General features: G+C 52.3%; 1 protein-coding gene across 4 annotated transcripts; it reads right to left on the bottom strand.

Annotated features, from left to right (window-relative positions):
• Window positions 1-903: 903 nt before the first annotated feature.
• On the bottom strand, window positions 904-15,490 carry HROB (homologous recombination factor with OB-fold). Of its 4 annotated transcripts, XM_032616910.1 has the most exons (10): window positions 15,263-15,490; window positions 13,926-13,976; window positions 9,597-10,766; window positions 8,303-8,386; window positions 7,049-7,189; window positions 6,324-6,432; window positions 6,052-6,137; window positions 5,552-5,677; window positions 3,592-3,712; window positions 1,031-1,644 (listed from the first exon to the last, which is right to left on the bottom strand). In XM_032616910.1, the coding sequence occupies exons 1-10, from the start codon at window positions 15,263-15,265 to the stop codon at window positions 1,553-1,555; spliced, it is 1,983 nt and encodes a 660-aa protein (XP_032472801.1). In that variant the 5' UTR covers window positions 15,266-15,490; the 3' UTR covers window positions 1,031-1,552. The 4 variants fall into 4 exon arrangements, 3 of the variants coding, with proteins under 3 accessions (XP_032472801.1, XP_032472802.1, XP_032472803.1); XR_004347561.1 differs by lacking the exon at window positions 6,052-6,137 and having other exon boundaries at window positions 904-1,644; window positions 15,263-15,480; XM_032616911.1 differs by lacking the exon at window positions 8,303-8,386 and having other exon boundaries at window positions 1,161-1,644; window positions 15,263-15,429.
• Window positions 15,491-16,420: the final 930 nt, after the last annotated feature.

The raw sequence follows: 16,420 nt of genomic DNA, 5'->3' as shown, positions 1-16,420 counted from the left end.
TGGTTGAACAAAAGATAAGGGAAAACAGACCAATCTCCCATGCAGAAGAATTCCAAATAATCCATGTAGATATTCTGCCCTTAAGAAGGCAGAACAGGGGCTTCCCTGGTGGCGCAGTGGTTGAGAGTCCGCCTGCCGATGCAGGGGACACGGGTTCGTGCCCCGGTCCGGGAAGATCCCACATGCCGCGGAGCGGCTGGGCCTGTGAGCCATGGCCGCTGAGCCTGCGCGTCCGGAGCCTGTGCTCCGCAACGGGAGAGGCCACAACAGTGAGAGGCCCGCGTACTGAAAAAAAAAAAAAAAAAGAAGGCAGAACATAACTCCTCATTCCTTAAGTGTGGGCAGCAGAGTGAATTCCTTCCAAAGGGTATCGTGCGTAAAGGGAGAAAAAGAGTAACTTGACAGTGGAGAAATCTGGCCAATCTGACAAACCCTACTTCAGCCAGGTGATCAAGGTCAACACCAACCCTTGATATGATGTGATGAGAAAAGCACCTTACCTCTGAGGTCTTCCTCCCCCAAACACATAACCCCAGTCTAATCATGAAGGCACACCAGACAAATTCCCATAGAGGGACATCCGACAACATGCTGGACCTGCGCTCCTCGAAGCTGTCGAGGTCATTAAGAAACAAGGAGAGTTGGAGAAACTACCACAGCCAAGGGACATGATGGCTAAATGTAACGTGAGATCCTGGAAGAGAAAAAGGACATCAGGGGAAAACTGAGTAATGTGAATAAAGTATGGAATTCAGTTAATAATAATGTATCAATACTGGTTCTTTAGTTGAAACAAATCTACCATACTAATGTAAGATGGCAGCAATAGGGGAGACTGGGTGTGGGGTATATGAGAACTCCCTGTAACATCTTTGCAATAATTCTATAAATCTAAAACTGTCTACAAGAAAAAGTTTATAGTTTAAAAAAAAAGGAGAGAGACAGAGAGAGAGAAAACGAGTGGCTTGGCTCTGCTCTGGCCAGCAGGGCAGACAGAACAAGGAGCAGCGAGGCTGGAAACGAGAGGGAGGTGGGTGAAGCAGGCAGCTGCTTTATTTCAGAATAAGGCACCTCAGCCGTACTCCTGCCCCCGCTCCTGGGAGCCCTGGGCACAGGTGAGCTGGCCAGCTACAGGCCTCAAGAGACGACGCAGAGGGAAGTCTGAGCGTTCCTTCCTTGTCCAGAGGGACAGGTTGCCACTGCTGTGGCGCGGCTCCTCTTAGCTCCTCAGCTGCCTGCGGACCAGGGAGTAAAGGGACCAGGCCCAGCATCCTCTAAATTCAAGCTGAGGTGGGAGAATGGCACACCTTCCCTGTTGGAGAGGAGAAGGGATATGCACCCGAGGGCTTGGAGGACAGTAGAGCTGGAGAGTTGATCCTGGGCAGAGTTCCGGTTGCCAAAGGAAGACCCAAAGTGACGGCACTGCAGAACTCGAGGGACGAGGGTGTTCTCAGGGTAAGTGTCCAGGGTGGGAGCAGCCAGAGAAGTCCCGGAACTTTGTTTTCCAATTGTGTTGGTCTTCCTCTCTCCTGGGTGCTGAGAGGCTGCCGGCTCATGGGGGGTGCCCTGCCTTGGGGGAGTCCCAACTGCTGGTGCCATGGAAGAAGTCCTCAGGGAGCTCGCTCAGGAGTCCATCTAGGTCATCTGCGGTGGCGGGGGTGGGGGAGGAAGAGAGGGCGGGGAGACTTAGTGATAATATTAGGGCTCCACGTGACTCAGAGCCAAGGCTCCCGCCCCTCGGGAGGGCTGTCAGGAAGGTGGCTCGCCCAGCCGCCAGCACCCACACTGACGGGCCTGAGGCCGGCCCGCCTTCCACCTCCCCTCTGTCCCCCATATACCCACACACAACAAAGGCAGAGGCAAAACGCCCGGGCCACCTTGCTAAGAAAGAGTCTCCCCTCGGGCCTTCATGGCTCCTCTTTCCATCCAGAGGTACAGTGCCTGAGCAGAGGTCCCCTAGTGCAACCTCTGCGTTGGACAGAGGGAGAAAGAAGGCCAGGAAGAGTCACTAGATGTGTTCAGAATCACACAGTTCATTAACCTGGTTTCTCATCTGCAGAGTGGGAGACATCATCATCCCCTCCCCCAAAGTGCCTCGTAGGCAGAGGGGACAAAAGTAACTGTCCCTGACTACAGTTCTTGGATGGGGTGCTTCTGTCTGAGAACTTGGAAACAGAGCTGACCTCAGTAAGCCCTACTGCTACTCTGTTAACAAGGGCAGCTAACACATACCGGGGGCATGCTGGGTGCCAGCACAGGGCTGCCCATGCTATACTCATCACTTCATTTTGGTCTCACAGGGCCCCTTTAGAGGGCATCTCGTGGTAGTTCATGTTATAATCCCCACTTTACCTGAGAGAACAGGGTTTAAAGAGGTCAACAACTTCCCCAAGTAGCATCCCTTTGACACCAGAGCCCTAGCTTCCAACTAGAAAACTCCCGCTGAATGGACGGGATCAGGCAGCCCTAGAGTCAGTCAGGCTGGAAACTATACCTGCAGAGGCCAGCTCCCAGTCTGGCACAGAGCACTCGATAAACACTGCTGCTGGAAGGACAGAAGTCAGTTTTGGGGCATTCAAATTTAATTAGGGTGACCAGCCCTGTGCTCAGGGAAGCAGGACGGCAATTTGATTATAACAAAAAAAGTTGCCCCTCACTAGCTACACTGTGACCGTCTGAAGAAACACTAGGTTAAATGAAGGGGAGTGAGCCAGCCAGTGTGAGCCTAGGAAAACGGGAATCATAGTAGGAATCCGCATTTGTGTCTCCTAGCGCTGCCCGGCCACCACCAGCAGCTGCCTGCCCGGCAGGTCTGTCCCTACAGTGGAGATATGACACCAACCACACATCCTACAGGCAACTCGCCTCACTCTTATACTATGACCACCAGCAGCCTTCTGATGATGGCTCGGCTTGTCATCAAGCTGACCTACAAGGAGACAGTCCAAGATTCTAGGGAAGATTCCAGCATACGGGGTAGATACTTTTTCATACAATATAAAGAAATGGGCTTTGTGGTTTATCCATTGGTCTACTGTGAAATTTGGTTAACGCCGAGACACCTATCCATAATCCCACGAACTTTCGGGCCAAACAGGGTTGAATCAAAGAGCTAAGGACCAGACCTGGACTGTGTTAGCTTCACCTGGGTGAGGCTCCCTCCTGAGGAACAAGTTGGCCCTCCCCTCAAAGGTCTGTATTTGGGCCTCTCAGGTATGTATCCTGGTCCCACCCTAACCTCATGGATGTTCGACCCCTCAGCACCATCTGGAGGGCCTTGGAGCTTAGTCACTATGGGGAAATCTGCCTCTGAGGTCTGGCCATCAGTCCACAGAAGACTCAAGGATGGTGCCAGTCTATCTCCCCCTGTGGCTAACAGCACATGGCCTGGAAAGTGGGGCGCTTCGGTTCACATTCTTTGTGTTAATTAGTTTGTGGCCTGCAGCCTCACCAGAGAACACACCACATCGGATTTCTGTTAAGATTCTGTAAGATCCAAAGACTCACAGGAAGAGGAACAATCTGGCTGAGCTATTCAAGAGGAAATAGAAGGAGAACCTCTCTTGCTCCTGGGTGGGCTGACGGCCTTACCTGCTTCTGGGAGTAGTTCTTTCTCAGGTGATGCCCCTGCCTCTGGGTTCTGTGCTATTCTGAGGCCTTTCCCAGGCTTCTCGGTCTCATGCTGGAGGCGTTCATGGAAGCTTCCTGGATCCTGGGGACAGAGGATCTGGTTACCAATACCTGTGCCCCTGAAATCCCTCTGGACAGTTCTGCCCAAACAACCTCAAAGGAATAGGTGGGGGCTCAGGAAAGACAGGAGAGAGGAACGTGGCAGCGGCCAGTCACCCAGGCCCATGCTGTGGGGAGGGGGCTGAAACGCCAAACACCCCAAACAGCAGACAGTTAAAAAAAATAAAAGAAAAACAGAAAACTTTTGGCCGATTTTCTTTTCTAATTCTGCTGGTATCTGATGTTTTAGGGAATCTCTATAACTGGAGCAGAGAGTGAAGACGCCATTCAGAATTATGCTGAGGAGTTAGCCTGGAATTAAAAATGAGCTGTTAACAATCCCCAAACTAGCTAATATATGAACAGGTAATTAAAATTAGTAATTAAACCTGTTAACCATGGTTAGCCCTAGGGAATGGAAGTGGAGAAGGGTCAGTTTCACATTGCTTTATTCTGTACAATTTTTTTCAACAAGTATGGATGACTTGAAATTTTTTTTTTTTTTTTGGCCACACCTTGCAGCGAGGGGGATCTTAGTTCCCTGGCCAGGGATCGAACCCGTGCCCCCTGCAGTGGAAGCACACAGTCCTAACCACTGGACCACCAGGGAATTCCTGGGGTGACTTGAAATTTAAAAGGAAATCAAGATGGGACTTCCCTGGTGGCACAGTGGTTAAGAATCCACCTGCCAATGCAGGGGACACAGGTTCGAGCCCCGGTCCGGGAAGATCCCACATGTGGAGCAACTAAGCCCGTGCGCCACAACTACTGAGCCTGCGAGCCACAACTACTGAGCCCATGCGCTGCAACTACTGAAGCCCGTGCGCCCTAGAGCCTGCGCTCCGCAACTAGAAGCCACTGCAATGAGAAGCCTGCGCACTGCAGTGAAGAGTAGCCCCCGCTCGCCGCAACTAGAGAAAGCCATGCGCAGCAACAAAGATGCAACGCAGCCAAAAAAATAATTTTAAAAAAAAATGGAAATCAAGATGCTATTTTTAGAAGTGGGGTGATATTGAGAGAATGAAGAAGGTTAGGGAGAAAGATGAGAAGCAGCAAGTTAGAACTAAACATGTAACTTGACTAGATGTCATCTAGTCTAACCCACTCATTTTATAGACAAAGCAACAGCAGGGGAGGGGACAGGACTTGCCCAAGGTCATGTTACAAATTTCCAGCAGAGCAGGGCCATGACCTAGGTCTCCTGACCCCCAGGCCAGGTCATGACGACAACCGAGGATCCCAGGAAGGTGGGGGTGGCCACAGACGGGACACTGTGTGTCAAGTCAAGGCCGGGCCCTGCACCCTCACCCTGGAGTGGAGCTGCCTGGAACCCAGCCTCCCTTGGCTCCCAAAGGAGTTCTGGGCCGGCGCCCCCTCACCTAGCAGAGGTGGAAACCAGGAGGGAAGATGCAGAGCAAGTACTGGCTCACCTGACAGACCATCTGCAGCTGTCTGTTCTCTGCATTGCCACCTGCAGCAAATCCAACCCTCAGTCACTCACTGAGGGCCCCGCCCCATCGTGGACCCTCAACTCGGTTAGTTCTCAAGTGATTCCCATGCTCTCCAATGTTCAGGTCTGCCATCAGACACTCAGGGATCCACCCAGAAGCCAGCTGCTCCTCTAGGTCCTGTTACTGTGCCATCTGGCAGGTGGCTGGACCAGGGACAGGAGGAGATGGCCCTGTCCCCAAAGGGCATCTTTTCACTTCAGGGCAACTGTCCACTTCACATCCCTGCTCCCCAGGATAGAGGAGGGGAAGAAATCAGAAGACCCAGGCGGAAAGCGGCTCTACCCATCCCCACTCCATCTTGCTCCTCTTACCTTGGGGAAGGGCTGAGATGGCTTGAGGAAGTTCCCATCCCCAGAATCTGGGCTATAAACGTGGACCAGGTTGTTGGGCGTCACGTTGAGATAGTGATTTCGGAGTGAAGGAGAGAACACTCCGATCTGGAGTAGAGAAAGGGGGTGAAGGTGTCCAATGTCCTGACAGAGCGCTAGGTGCTGCCGGACGGCCACCCAGTCCCGCCTGCCTCACCCTTGCTAGCCTCTGCACCAGGGTCACAGAAATCACTCCTGCCGCAGCCCTGCTGCCAGAGTAGAACTGCGTACCCCATCCCCAGCCCCTCACAGCACGACCTCCACCCCCATCTGCCCCCTGAAGGATGGCAGTCAGGCCTTTACTCGGCTCCAGTGAGCCAAGGTCTTGCACTAGGGCAGCCACTCTGCCTGGGCCCTGGGAGGGCAGGGAGCCAGAGAGACAACCCAGGGCTTCCTCCAGGGCGGGAGGCGGGAGAGCAGGTCCCCACCTGGAGCTCCCGTACCTGCTTTAGCAGCAGCACTGAGCCAGGCTTCAGCTCATTCTGGCGTGTCTCCAGCAGCAACCTGTGCACCGTGCCCTGCATCTCTCCTGCAAACGCCACACCGCCCATCAGTATCAGGGCCAAGGGCAGCACAGTGACTGGCTTGGGCCCTGGCGGGGAAGGGGGCTGGAAACCGCCTCAATTTTCCCAACTGCAAATGGAGAGGGTGGCTCCTCCTCACCTCCTGACCTCAATGCGGCCACTCGTCACATTCCCAGGACTTAACTCCTCACCCGTGGGGTCCTTGAAAACCGCACTGGCGTCCACTGTGCTCCGGGTCAGGGACTTGATCATCACTGCCATGTTGGGGACTTTGTTCCTGGGCAGCTGCTTCAAGGCTGCCTGGTTACAAGGAGAGGCATTTGCTGAGCCAGCCACGTCCCACCTGTAAGGTTCCCAAGTGTGCCAGGACAACCCAGGGAGGGGGGTGGGGTGGGAGGGGGGCAGAGCACTGGTGTGGTGATGGTCTTCCTTTTCAGAGGGCCAAGAGGCAGTCTACAGGGCTCATCCCATCTCCCTCTGGCAGACCTGAAGCTGGCGGGCCTTTCATTTGTCTGCCCTGCCTCCTTTCTTTTGTGTGTTTATGTGTATGTATTCATATAGAGCTCCATCTCACAGGCCACAGGCAGGAATACATCAGCACACGTACTAACGTGAGTCTGCACGTGACCTTTGATCTCTGGGGAGCTCTAGGGGTAGCAGTGTGTTTACCCTACCCCATTCAGGGCCCAGATGTGCAGAGACATGCCCATAACCCACCTCCACCTATGCCAGATACTGTGAAAAGGCAGGTGAGTGGAAGACACAACCAAAGGGGCTTCACGTTGCCACTCAGAGACAGGCCTGGGGTAGCAGGGAGCAAACAGAGAGCCCTTTTCCTAAGGTGGAACAGGGCAGGAGGTTGGTGAAAGGGATAAAAATGGTCTTCCCTTTGGGTCTCAGCACCCAGGACCCTTACCTTCCGCAGCACCATGATGATGCTGTAGGTACAGAGGAAACAGGTAGGGTCTCTCTCATCCAGGCCCAGAGCAGATTTCATGGTCAGCCAGGGCCCTCGCCCAAAGTCCTCCTCCACCGATGCCTGGGAACTAGCAACAATCTGGCACAACAGAGCAGAAGGGGAGCCTGCATTAACAGGTCCGCTTTGCTAGAGGCCTTGACTGAGCTGGGATAGAGGGGTGGGAGAGCAAGGGTGAATTCCCTGCAGCACGGTGGTCACACTCTCTCCCTTCGTGTATCTCCAAGTTCAGAAAATGGTGCGTGAAACCTTGTGGCACATCACATCTTTCACTGAGAAGCAATAGCAAAGGTACACTAGCAAAAGTACTTTCACTGAGGCATTTGTTTACTTTAAATCAGGCCCTGACTTTAATTACATTAATGCAAAAGGCTATCTATGCTTGTCTCTTACAACGGACTTGCCAAGTCTTAGGGCTAGGGAGCTCCCACATATATTTATAGGCTTCCAGGCAATTTTGAAACCAATTATATTTTATCTGGGATGCCTCTGGCTTTAACTATTCACCTTATTATATTAAAAAATGTTTTGGGGCCCGTGAGCCATGGCCGCTGGGCCTGTGCGTCCGGAGCCTGTGCTCCGCAACAGGAGAGGCCACAATGGTGAGAGGCCCGCGTACCGCAAAAAAAAAAAAAAAAAATGCTTTGAATCCAGGTGAGTATTTATTGCTTTGGAGCTGAAATGGACTGGTGGATCTGCAGAGCTACAGGAAAGAGAAAAACTTCTAGAGAGAATTAAAAGCAAAAGTGGGTCTGGGAACGGAGCAGGTCAACCAGAATCCCAGGGAGGAGGGAGGCTGGGTCTCACCCACCAAGAGGGAACCCACCAGAGGCAAGATGAAGCCAGGTCCTTCCCAGCTTGATGCCCAGAAACCTGAAAGGCAGGGGTCCTGAGATACAATTCCGACAGCTATTACACTCTCCTCCTCTGAGGGAAGATGGAGTTAGCTGGGCCTTTCTTTCTTAGCTGGGAAAGAAGGCTGGACTCATGGTATCGGTTCACACCCCTCTGGCATCAGGATAGGCTTCAGTTTATGCCAGGAAAATTGCCACCTCCCCAAATGCCCTGTGGTGTGTGACCCCAGGGAACGGGCCGAGCAGCACAGACTCTGATCCTCAGCTACTGAAACATGTAGGGATGTCCCTCACTCTTAAACGATCCCCAGGAAGTTAACATTTGCATGGAATTAGTTACCTCTGTCTGGAATTTAGCCAGAGCACCATGAGTCGGAGTCTGGGGCGTGGAAACCATGATGTCGTCCAGATTTTTCCCACTGTGCTACAAGGGGACAGAGGAGGAGAAGGCGAGAGCAAGCTCAGCAGCTGTTATTTACAAGTACAGCTTCTTGTCTGGGTTACATAATGAGTTCAGGAAACTACCAGGGACAATTAACACATAGTACATCTCTCCTAAGGAAGTCTCAGGAGCCTCGTTGGCAGCTCAAAAAAGATGCTTTGGGGATCGTTTTGGGAGTGTGAGGAAGCTAGAGCTGGCCCAGGAACAAACCCCAGGGCTTCCTGAAGGGGGCGATGACTTGAATAGAGAGGCCTGAGATGAGTAAAGGGGCAGCTTTCCCCACACCCCTTCTCAGGGACCTCATCCTTCCCTACAGAGATCCATCCCAGGTCTCCTTGGATTTCTCTTAAAAGTGCCAGGGAAGAGCAAGTTAACAGGTAGGAATCTTTTCAAACACCTTTCAAATGTGAGGAAAGGGGGTAACCTATCACAACCAGACCAGATCCTCGGAGTCCAATTATCTGGGATCTGATCCAAGAGTAGTTTGATGGACCCTGTCTCTCCACTGCTGCCGAAATCTACACACGCAGCTCAGCCCCAACTCCCCCACATTGACCCCACACCAGCTATGAGTGATTCTGTGGATCTCCCAGAGCATCTGTGCCTTTGCACATGCTCTCCCGTCTTTCCACTGCTGAAATGTCCTCCAAGACACAGCCTTCTGACACACACCTCCGTAAACCTCCTACTCGTCCCTCCAGAGCCCACGCAGCAAGTCCAAGGAGCCCAGTGTCTCCCCAGCACCCAGGGAATGACCTCTACTCTCCCTGTGCCTTTTATGTGTAATCGTTTGTCTGCTTCTTCCACTCTCCTGGAAGCTCCTTAGGACGGGAATTATTTCTATGTTAATCTCTGTATTCTCAGGTCCAAGCAAAGTGCCCAACACATACCAGTCTTTAGCAAATATAAGTGAATGAATCTTTCTGCCCTGGTGCTAGGAAACAGTAGATGTTCAACAAACGTATGGAAATTGTGACATTCTCAAGCCTTAAGCATCTCACATGTGGGTTTTCAAGCATTCAATTCTTCCCACTTCTTCTGACTTCCTCCACAGCTTTGGAAACGCTCCCTCTCTGCACTTCCTTCCTCCCCTCCCTGGGGGGCGTGAAGATCCTCTGGGACTCTGCTGCTCTCCTGGGCCCCCAGCAGCCTGGGGAGCTCAGGCTCTGGCCAGAGAGAAGCTGTCACTCACCTGGTGAGGCAGGAGCCCTGCTGGGCCGGGGAAGCGGCGCGTTTTGGCGCGGGTGGAAGTGCAAGTGGGCTGCTGGGGTGTCCGGTTGGCAGCAGTGACCAGCCGCACCAGGTGGTTCGTGACGATGGGCGTCTGCAGAGCAGCTTGAGGGACTGGGGAAGGACGGGGGCCCTTCAGGGTGCTGACAGGAGACTTGACAGAAGACGCTGCAGCTCGGGGCTGGAAGGGCCCCCGAGGAAATAATCCAGAGATAGTCCTTGAGGGAGTAGCACAGCTTGAGTTGGGAGTTCGTGGTGTAAGAAAATGAGGTTTGCCAGATAAGCAGTCATTTGGAGACTGGAATGGCTGACCAGGGAAATGATTTTGAGGGCTGCTGTGAATGAGCCTGCCAGCAGCTTGGAGAGGCTGGGGTGCTTGAGGAGGGGGACCACCGGGAGAGACTTCCCAATGGGGCTGCTGACCGCGAACCACTGAGGCAGTTGGGACAGGAAGGTTACCCGTGGCACCAGGCCTCAAGCGGGACTGTGGAGTCCCACAGCGGACAACAGGATACGGGGGCACATCCCGAGCTGACGGGATACCAGTTATGTGGGTTGCAGACACGGGCCCCTTTTGGCAAGGTCTGCTCAGATCAGCTGCCCGGGCCTTTTTAGCCAATGTTGAGTCCTCCCGCTGCCAGGTGGGCAGGATTCCTGTGGCCTCACCGCTAACTCCAAGTTCCAGCTCCATGACGGGGCCCTCCAGCTCCACGCTTGCCAGGACCTTATCAAATTCATCTTGTTCAGGCCCCTCAAAGCCACCAATCACCTGCTGTTTGCTCTTGAAGGTGAGCTGGGGGTGGGAGACTGAGGACTGGGGTCTTACTGGGGTCTCACTGAGCACTTCTGTCAGTGTCACTCTTCCCTGATTGCCAGTCCAGCTGCTGGACATTGAGACAGGCCTTAGGGGAGCTGTTCCTGTGGAAGGTGGACCTCCAATGGCCCTGGGCATGCCGGAGGTAGAAAGGCGGAGTCCCAGGGCTGGCAGGCCCACAGCCTCTGAAGGAGCAGTGGGGCATGGCAGTAGCTGGGCCTCCTGTGGCCGGGAAGAGACAGGTCTCAAGCATCCAGCATTCACAGGCCGTGAGCCAACAAACTGGTTCTCTGCATCCTCCACAGCCGACAAGAAATCCTACAAAGAAGCAGAGACAGCAGGTCTTGGCATCTGGAAATCAAGAAACACTCTGCTTTTACTGCTTCGGGCACGTCGTGTGTCTGTGTGTACAGATACTCGCAAACAAGAAACCAAGGTGTGAAAGGCAGTGGTGGACTCTCTCACCACTTTTGACCTCGCCCAGGAGCCCACAACGAGGCTTCTGCCAGATGCATTCTAAGGTTAAGTCTTCAGGTAGCTTCTCTCTTTCTTCAGTCTCAGGTGGGGGGTGGGGAGGGGTGGTGGCGGCAGTTGGGGGAGCAGTAGGAGAAGCAAAGGAACCAGGTCACCCAGGAGTCAAACAAATCATCCAAGGTCACACACCCATCTCAAGGAAACTAGCTTCATGGTGTTGAGCCTGTGCACTAGGCATCTATCCATCTGGTCCTGCTGCCTGTCCTCCACCCACTCCTCACCCCCACCACACACACACACACGCACACACACGCACACGCTTAGTCTTCAGTAAGCCAGAGAGTCCTTGGAGCCTGCAAAATAGATAGAAGTTAAATATAGCTTTTCAGGCAGGTAAATGAAGTATGGATTCCGGTTGGGAAGCAAGGGGAGATTGACACCTTCAAGAGCAACAGACCTGTTCCGAAGGTGTCAGAACTGCTGATTTAACTGACAGGAAGGTCCCCTCCACCTCCACCCCCCGCTGCTGTACTGGACTGTCCAGGCTAGAGAAAGGATCTTTCTTGCTTCGTGTATCATCAGGAGAGTAGCATACTCTAACAGGACTACCTTAGGACTTAGTAATAATAATATTATAATTACAGCAGCAATAAAATCCTGATGGCCCTGGGAGTTGATGCAGCCCTTTTCCGCTGAAGAGCTCACTCTCAGACATGATGTCATCTGTCTTGGGAAAGGGGAAAGGGACTGGTCATGGAACAGAAACTTGAGCTGTCAGAGTCCTTCACTCTTAATTCCATTACTAGCCTAGCAGTCCTACCATGACCTGGTAAGACCCAGGAGGGTCATTTTTTTCAGCCCGTAATTACACATCTCCAAAGCTGAAAGACAAAGACAAGGACGCATATCTCCTTGACAAACCTGGCAGTTTTGAATTATTTGTAAAAACAAAAATCAAGTCCCCAAGTGATAACAAAACATCTAACATTTGAAAAACCTCACTGGGTGCCAGGTACCATGTAAACATTTTACCAGAATTCTCTCCATGAGTTCTCATGATGACCCTATGAATAGGTACTATTATTGTCCCTGTTTTATGGATACAGAAACGGAGACTCAGAGAGGTTAAGTAACTTCACAGAACCAGGACTGGAACCCATAAGTGCCTTTGTCACTATGTCTTGGGGCCTCAATGAATGAGACAAGCCAGAGATGGAATTTTAAGAGGTCTGAGGAAGGTCTGCTTTTCCCTTCAAACCTCGGGTTCCAAAAGCCTCAAAGGAAGGGAAGCATGGGACTGTGGCTGCCAGAAGGGTCCCTGGTGCAGCATTCACCATCTCACTAGGCACCAATTAGGCATCCGGACAAATTCTAAACGTGATTTTTAAAGCAAATCACTGGGAGACAAAAAAGTAGGCTTGAATGGCTTGTCATTGATAAAACTAGAGCAACCCTAGTCTATAAATGTAGTTTAATAGTTTCCATGTACATTAGACTGGAGTCAGGAGGCCATCCTGGCTGTTGGTGTCGTATTCTTTCTTTTTCATCTATTTATTTATTTATTTGGCTGCGTTCAGTCTCTGTTGCCGCACACGGGCTTTCTCTGGTTGCATCGAGCAGGGGCTGCTCTTCGTTGCAGTGCGCGGGCTTCTCATTGCAGTGGTTTCTCTTGTTGTGGAGCTCGGGCTTTAGGCACGTGGGCTTCAATATTTGTGGCACGTGGGCTCAGTAGTTGTGGCTCGTGGGCTCCAGAGAGCAGGCTCAGTAGTTGTGGTGCACGGGCTTAGTTGCTCTGCGGCATGTGGGATCTTCCTGGACCAGGGATGCAACTGGTGTCCCCTGCATTGGCAGGCGGGTTCTTAACCACTGCGCCACCAGAGAAGTCCCTGGTGCTGTATTCTTAAGCAATTATTTACCTTTTGGAGATTTACTCATTTAAATCCTGTTTCTTTCTGAAAAGGATTTGAGATAGCAATTTTGGGCCTCCTAGATGAAACTATATCTGTTAGATCTGAGTGGGAAGACAGCTGTGCAGATCACTAGTTCAGTGGTCTCTGGCTGCACCCAGAGATTAGGAATACCCCTGCCTGCGCCCATTCCCAGAAATTCTGATGTAACTGGTGTGTGGTAGGGCCTCGGCAGAGGTGATTCTAACATGCCAGCTTCATATCTAGTCTAATGTGTCATCTTCTGAGGAGAGAGGGGGAAGGGAAGAGTGTTTATGGCAGAAGAACGGCCATCACGTGTGATAGGAGAGAAAATGGAAGGCCACAGAATGCAGTACTTTGCCCTGGCTCAGGTAGCCAGTTGGTGACCCCAGGCCTCCTGCTGTCCAGTAACTGTGCTGTCTCTCCCTAAATTTTCTTCCCACATCAAGTACGTCATCGTGGGGCTTCCCTGGTGGCTCAGTGGTTAAGAATCCGCCTGCCAATGCAGGGGACATGGGTTCGAACCCTGGTCCAGGAAGATCCCACATGCAGCGGAGCAACTAAGCCCGTGAGCCACAACTACTGAGCCTGCGTTCTAGAGCCCGCGAGCCACCACTACTGAGCCCACATGCCTAGAGCCTGTGCTCCACAACAAAGAGAAGCAACCGCAATGAGAAGCCCACGCACCCCAACCAAGAGTAGCCCCCGCTCGCCGCAACTAGAGAAAGCCCACCTGCGGCAACGAAGACCCAATGCAACCAAAAAATAAATAAATAAATAAATTTATATTAAAAAAAGTATGTCATCGTGAAGGTGAATCCAATCATCCACGTGACACAGCTTCCAGGCAAGGGCCCTTATAATTTAAAGGTATGACAGTTAAGCAGCTCATCTTTCTGGTTTTTCATTTGTTTCCAAGACAGTTAAGTGGGTTGTTTACATTTCTCATCATTTCTCAGCCTCTCACAGACAAAAAAAGATATACATGTCAAGTAAAAGGAAACTTGGGCTCTGGGCCTGGGTGTTTACATCTTAAGACCTTCTCTGCCATCTCTGTTCACCAACACTTCTTTACCTCATCTTCAAACTCCTCTTCCACAGCAAACAGCTTCTGCAGACTGCATGCCTGAAAGGAAAACAAAGCAATTGAGGTTGGAGGACAAATACCGTTTGCAAGTACATTCTGTCCTCACTCTGCTTTTTCCCAATTCTAACAAGACCATCAGGTTTACTGTTTTCTGTTTGTTTGTTTTTCTGCTAGTGTTGGGGGGAGGAATAAGGGATGAGGAGAGAAGAGATGGGATTTACTTAAAGACTTAGATGACTTAGAATCCTTTCTTGTAAAATAATTCACTCAGGTCCATTTGCATTAATCTTTTTTTTTAAGATTTATTTATTTGGTTGTTGTTTTTTTTTTTTTTTTTGGCTGTGTTGGGTCTTCGTTGCTGCGCGCGGGCTTCTCATTGTGGTGGCTTCTCTTGTTGCAGAGCATGGGCTCTAGGCATGCGGGCTTCGGTAGTTGTGGCACGTGGGCTCAGCAGTTGTGGCGCACGGGCTTAGTTGCTCCACGGCATGTGGGGTCTTCCCAGACCAGGGCTCGAACCCGTGTCCCCTGCATTGGCAGGCGGATTCCTAACCACTGCGCCATCAGGGAAGCCCTGCATTAATCTTGTAATAAGAGGGAGGAAGCAAAGAGAAGACTGCCCACGGGAGCCTGCGTCATTCTTTAGACCCAGCACTGTGCAGTGGGCCTAAGGATTTTGCAACATCCCAAAGGTTTGGTGTTTGGAACCTTTGTCAAACATAAGGACACTCCCATAAATCCAAGCATGCCCAGCCTAGTGGCCTTGATTCTGAGAGTCAAGCTAGTAGTTTTTATCTAATCCAACACCCAAAAGCTAGGGTCCCAGGAGGGTGGGATGCCTCCCAGTCCACAGTTCAGTTCCTTCTTTCTGGGCAGCAGGGCTGCTGTGGCCAACATTAAAAGTGTGTCACTCCTAGAGTCAAGGGCTGTGCCTAACCTCAGACGCCAGAGCAGCAAGAGCTACAGTTAGGGAGACCGATCCCGGAATGTCAAGGATCAGACTGGAAGGGTTAGGGGGAGAAGGAGGGCCCAAGAGGCGTGACGTTTGAGCACACCGGGAAGGATGAACAGGAGTTCTCCAGGATGAAATGGAAGGCAAGAGGCAGGAAACTGAGGCCCAGAGGGAGGTGAGTGGAGAGGCCTTCCCTGAGGGTCCGGGCGCGTCCACGTCGAGCCCTGACTAGGGCCCAGGCCTCCCGACCCCACCGAGCTCTCTCCTAAACCCTAACCCGGCCCTGCAGCTCGCACGGGGGAGGGGCTGGAACCCGGAAGACAGGTCCATGCGGCCAGGAGACCGGGCGGCCGGGTGGTCCCAGGCAGGGCATTACCATGGCGACGGCCGGTAGTCTCCGGCCGCGGCTTGGCCGGGTAGACCCCGACTCTAGGGGTCACCGGGGCCTCGGCCTTGGTCCAGGTGGCAGGGTCAGAGTCCGGGCGACAGAGTCTCTGGGGCGAGCTCGGAGAGAGGCGTCTTCGCAGCCCAGGTGGAGGCCGAAGGTGGGTGGTCGGGAAGCTGCGGCTGGCGTCCTAGGCCGCTTTCGAAGCCGCCGCCACTCAGCGTCTCCGCCCTCTTAAAGGGGCAGGTCTATTTCTATCCCGCCGACACAAAGGCCCTTCACCGCAGTCTTCCGCCCCGGCCTTAAAGGGAAACGAATGAGCTCTCGGTCGCCCCCCAGCGGCCCCTAGGGCCCAATCCGCTTGTTCAATGCGCGCTCAGGTGAGAGCAAGGTTGGGAATTTGGGGCCCATTGCATCCCATCCTGCCCACGCTCCTCTCTTGTGTTAAGCATACTAGGGACTGAGTACTACAGCGGGACTCTCATTCACACCAGAATCTACCCTGTTGCTCTGTCTGTCTGTTCATCTCTCCATTCATCCATCCATCTATTCTTGCCACGCGTATATTAAGCAAGGTATTCTTCGTCGGGCTCTTTTCATCCTTCATGTTTCAGCTTAGATCTCAGATCTTCCCTGTCACCTTATCTCTCAAGTAACATCCCTCTCCCCATCACAACGCTTAATTTCCTTCACAGCATTTTTCATTATTTATAATTGTCATGGTTTACATCTTTTAAAAAATATTTATTTATTTATTTATTTATTTATTTGTGTGTGGTACGTGGGCCTCTCACTGCTGTGGCCTCTCCCATTGCAGAGCACAGGCTCCGGACGCGCAGGCTCAGCGGCCATGGCTCACGGGCCCAGCCGCTCCGCGGCATGTGGGATCTTCCCAGACCGGGGCACGAACCCGTGTCCCCTGCATCGGCAGGCGGATTCTCAACCACTGCGCCACCAGGGAAGCCCAAAAATATTTATTTATTCATTTTTGGCTGCATTGAGTCTTAGTTGAGGCACCCGGGATCTTTCGTTGTGGTGCAATGGGCTGTTCATTGCGTCGCACAGGCTTCTCTCTCTAGTTGTGGCGCAGGCTCAGTAGTTGCCGCGCACAAGCTTAGTTGCCCCGCGGCATGTGGAATCTTAGTTCCC

This window comes from Phocoena sinus, chromosome 20, assembly GCF_008692025.1.
Source record: "Phocoena sinus isolate mPhoSin1 chromosome 20, mPhoSin1.pri, whole genome shotgun sequence".
NCBI lineage: Eukaryota > Metazoa > Chordata > Mammalia > Artiodactyla > Phocoenidae > Phocoena > Phocoena sinus.
Note: the sequence above shows the minus strand (reverse complement) of the source record. Positions and strands in the feature narration are given on the sequence as shown.

What these genes read in the sequence shown, in the direction of transcription:
- HROB (XM_032616910.1), bottom strand. An exon ending in TCATCATGGTGCTGCGGAAG is followed by an intron (nt 6,433 to 7,048) that starts GTAAGGGTCCTG and finishes CCTTGTAACCAG; the next exon opens with GCAGCCTTGAAGCAGCTGCC. An exon ending in GGTTTTCAAGGACCCCACGG is followed by an intron (nt 6,138 to 6,323) that starts GTGAGGAGTTAA and finishes TGGCGTTTGCAG; the next exon opens with GAGAGATGCAGGGCACGGTG.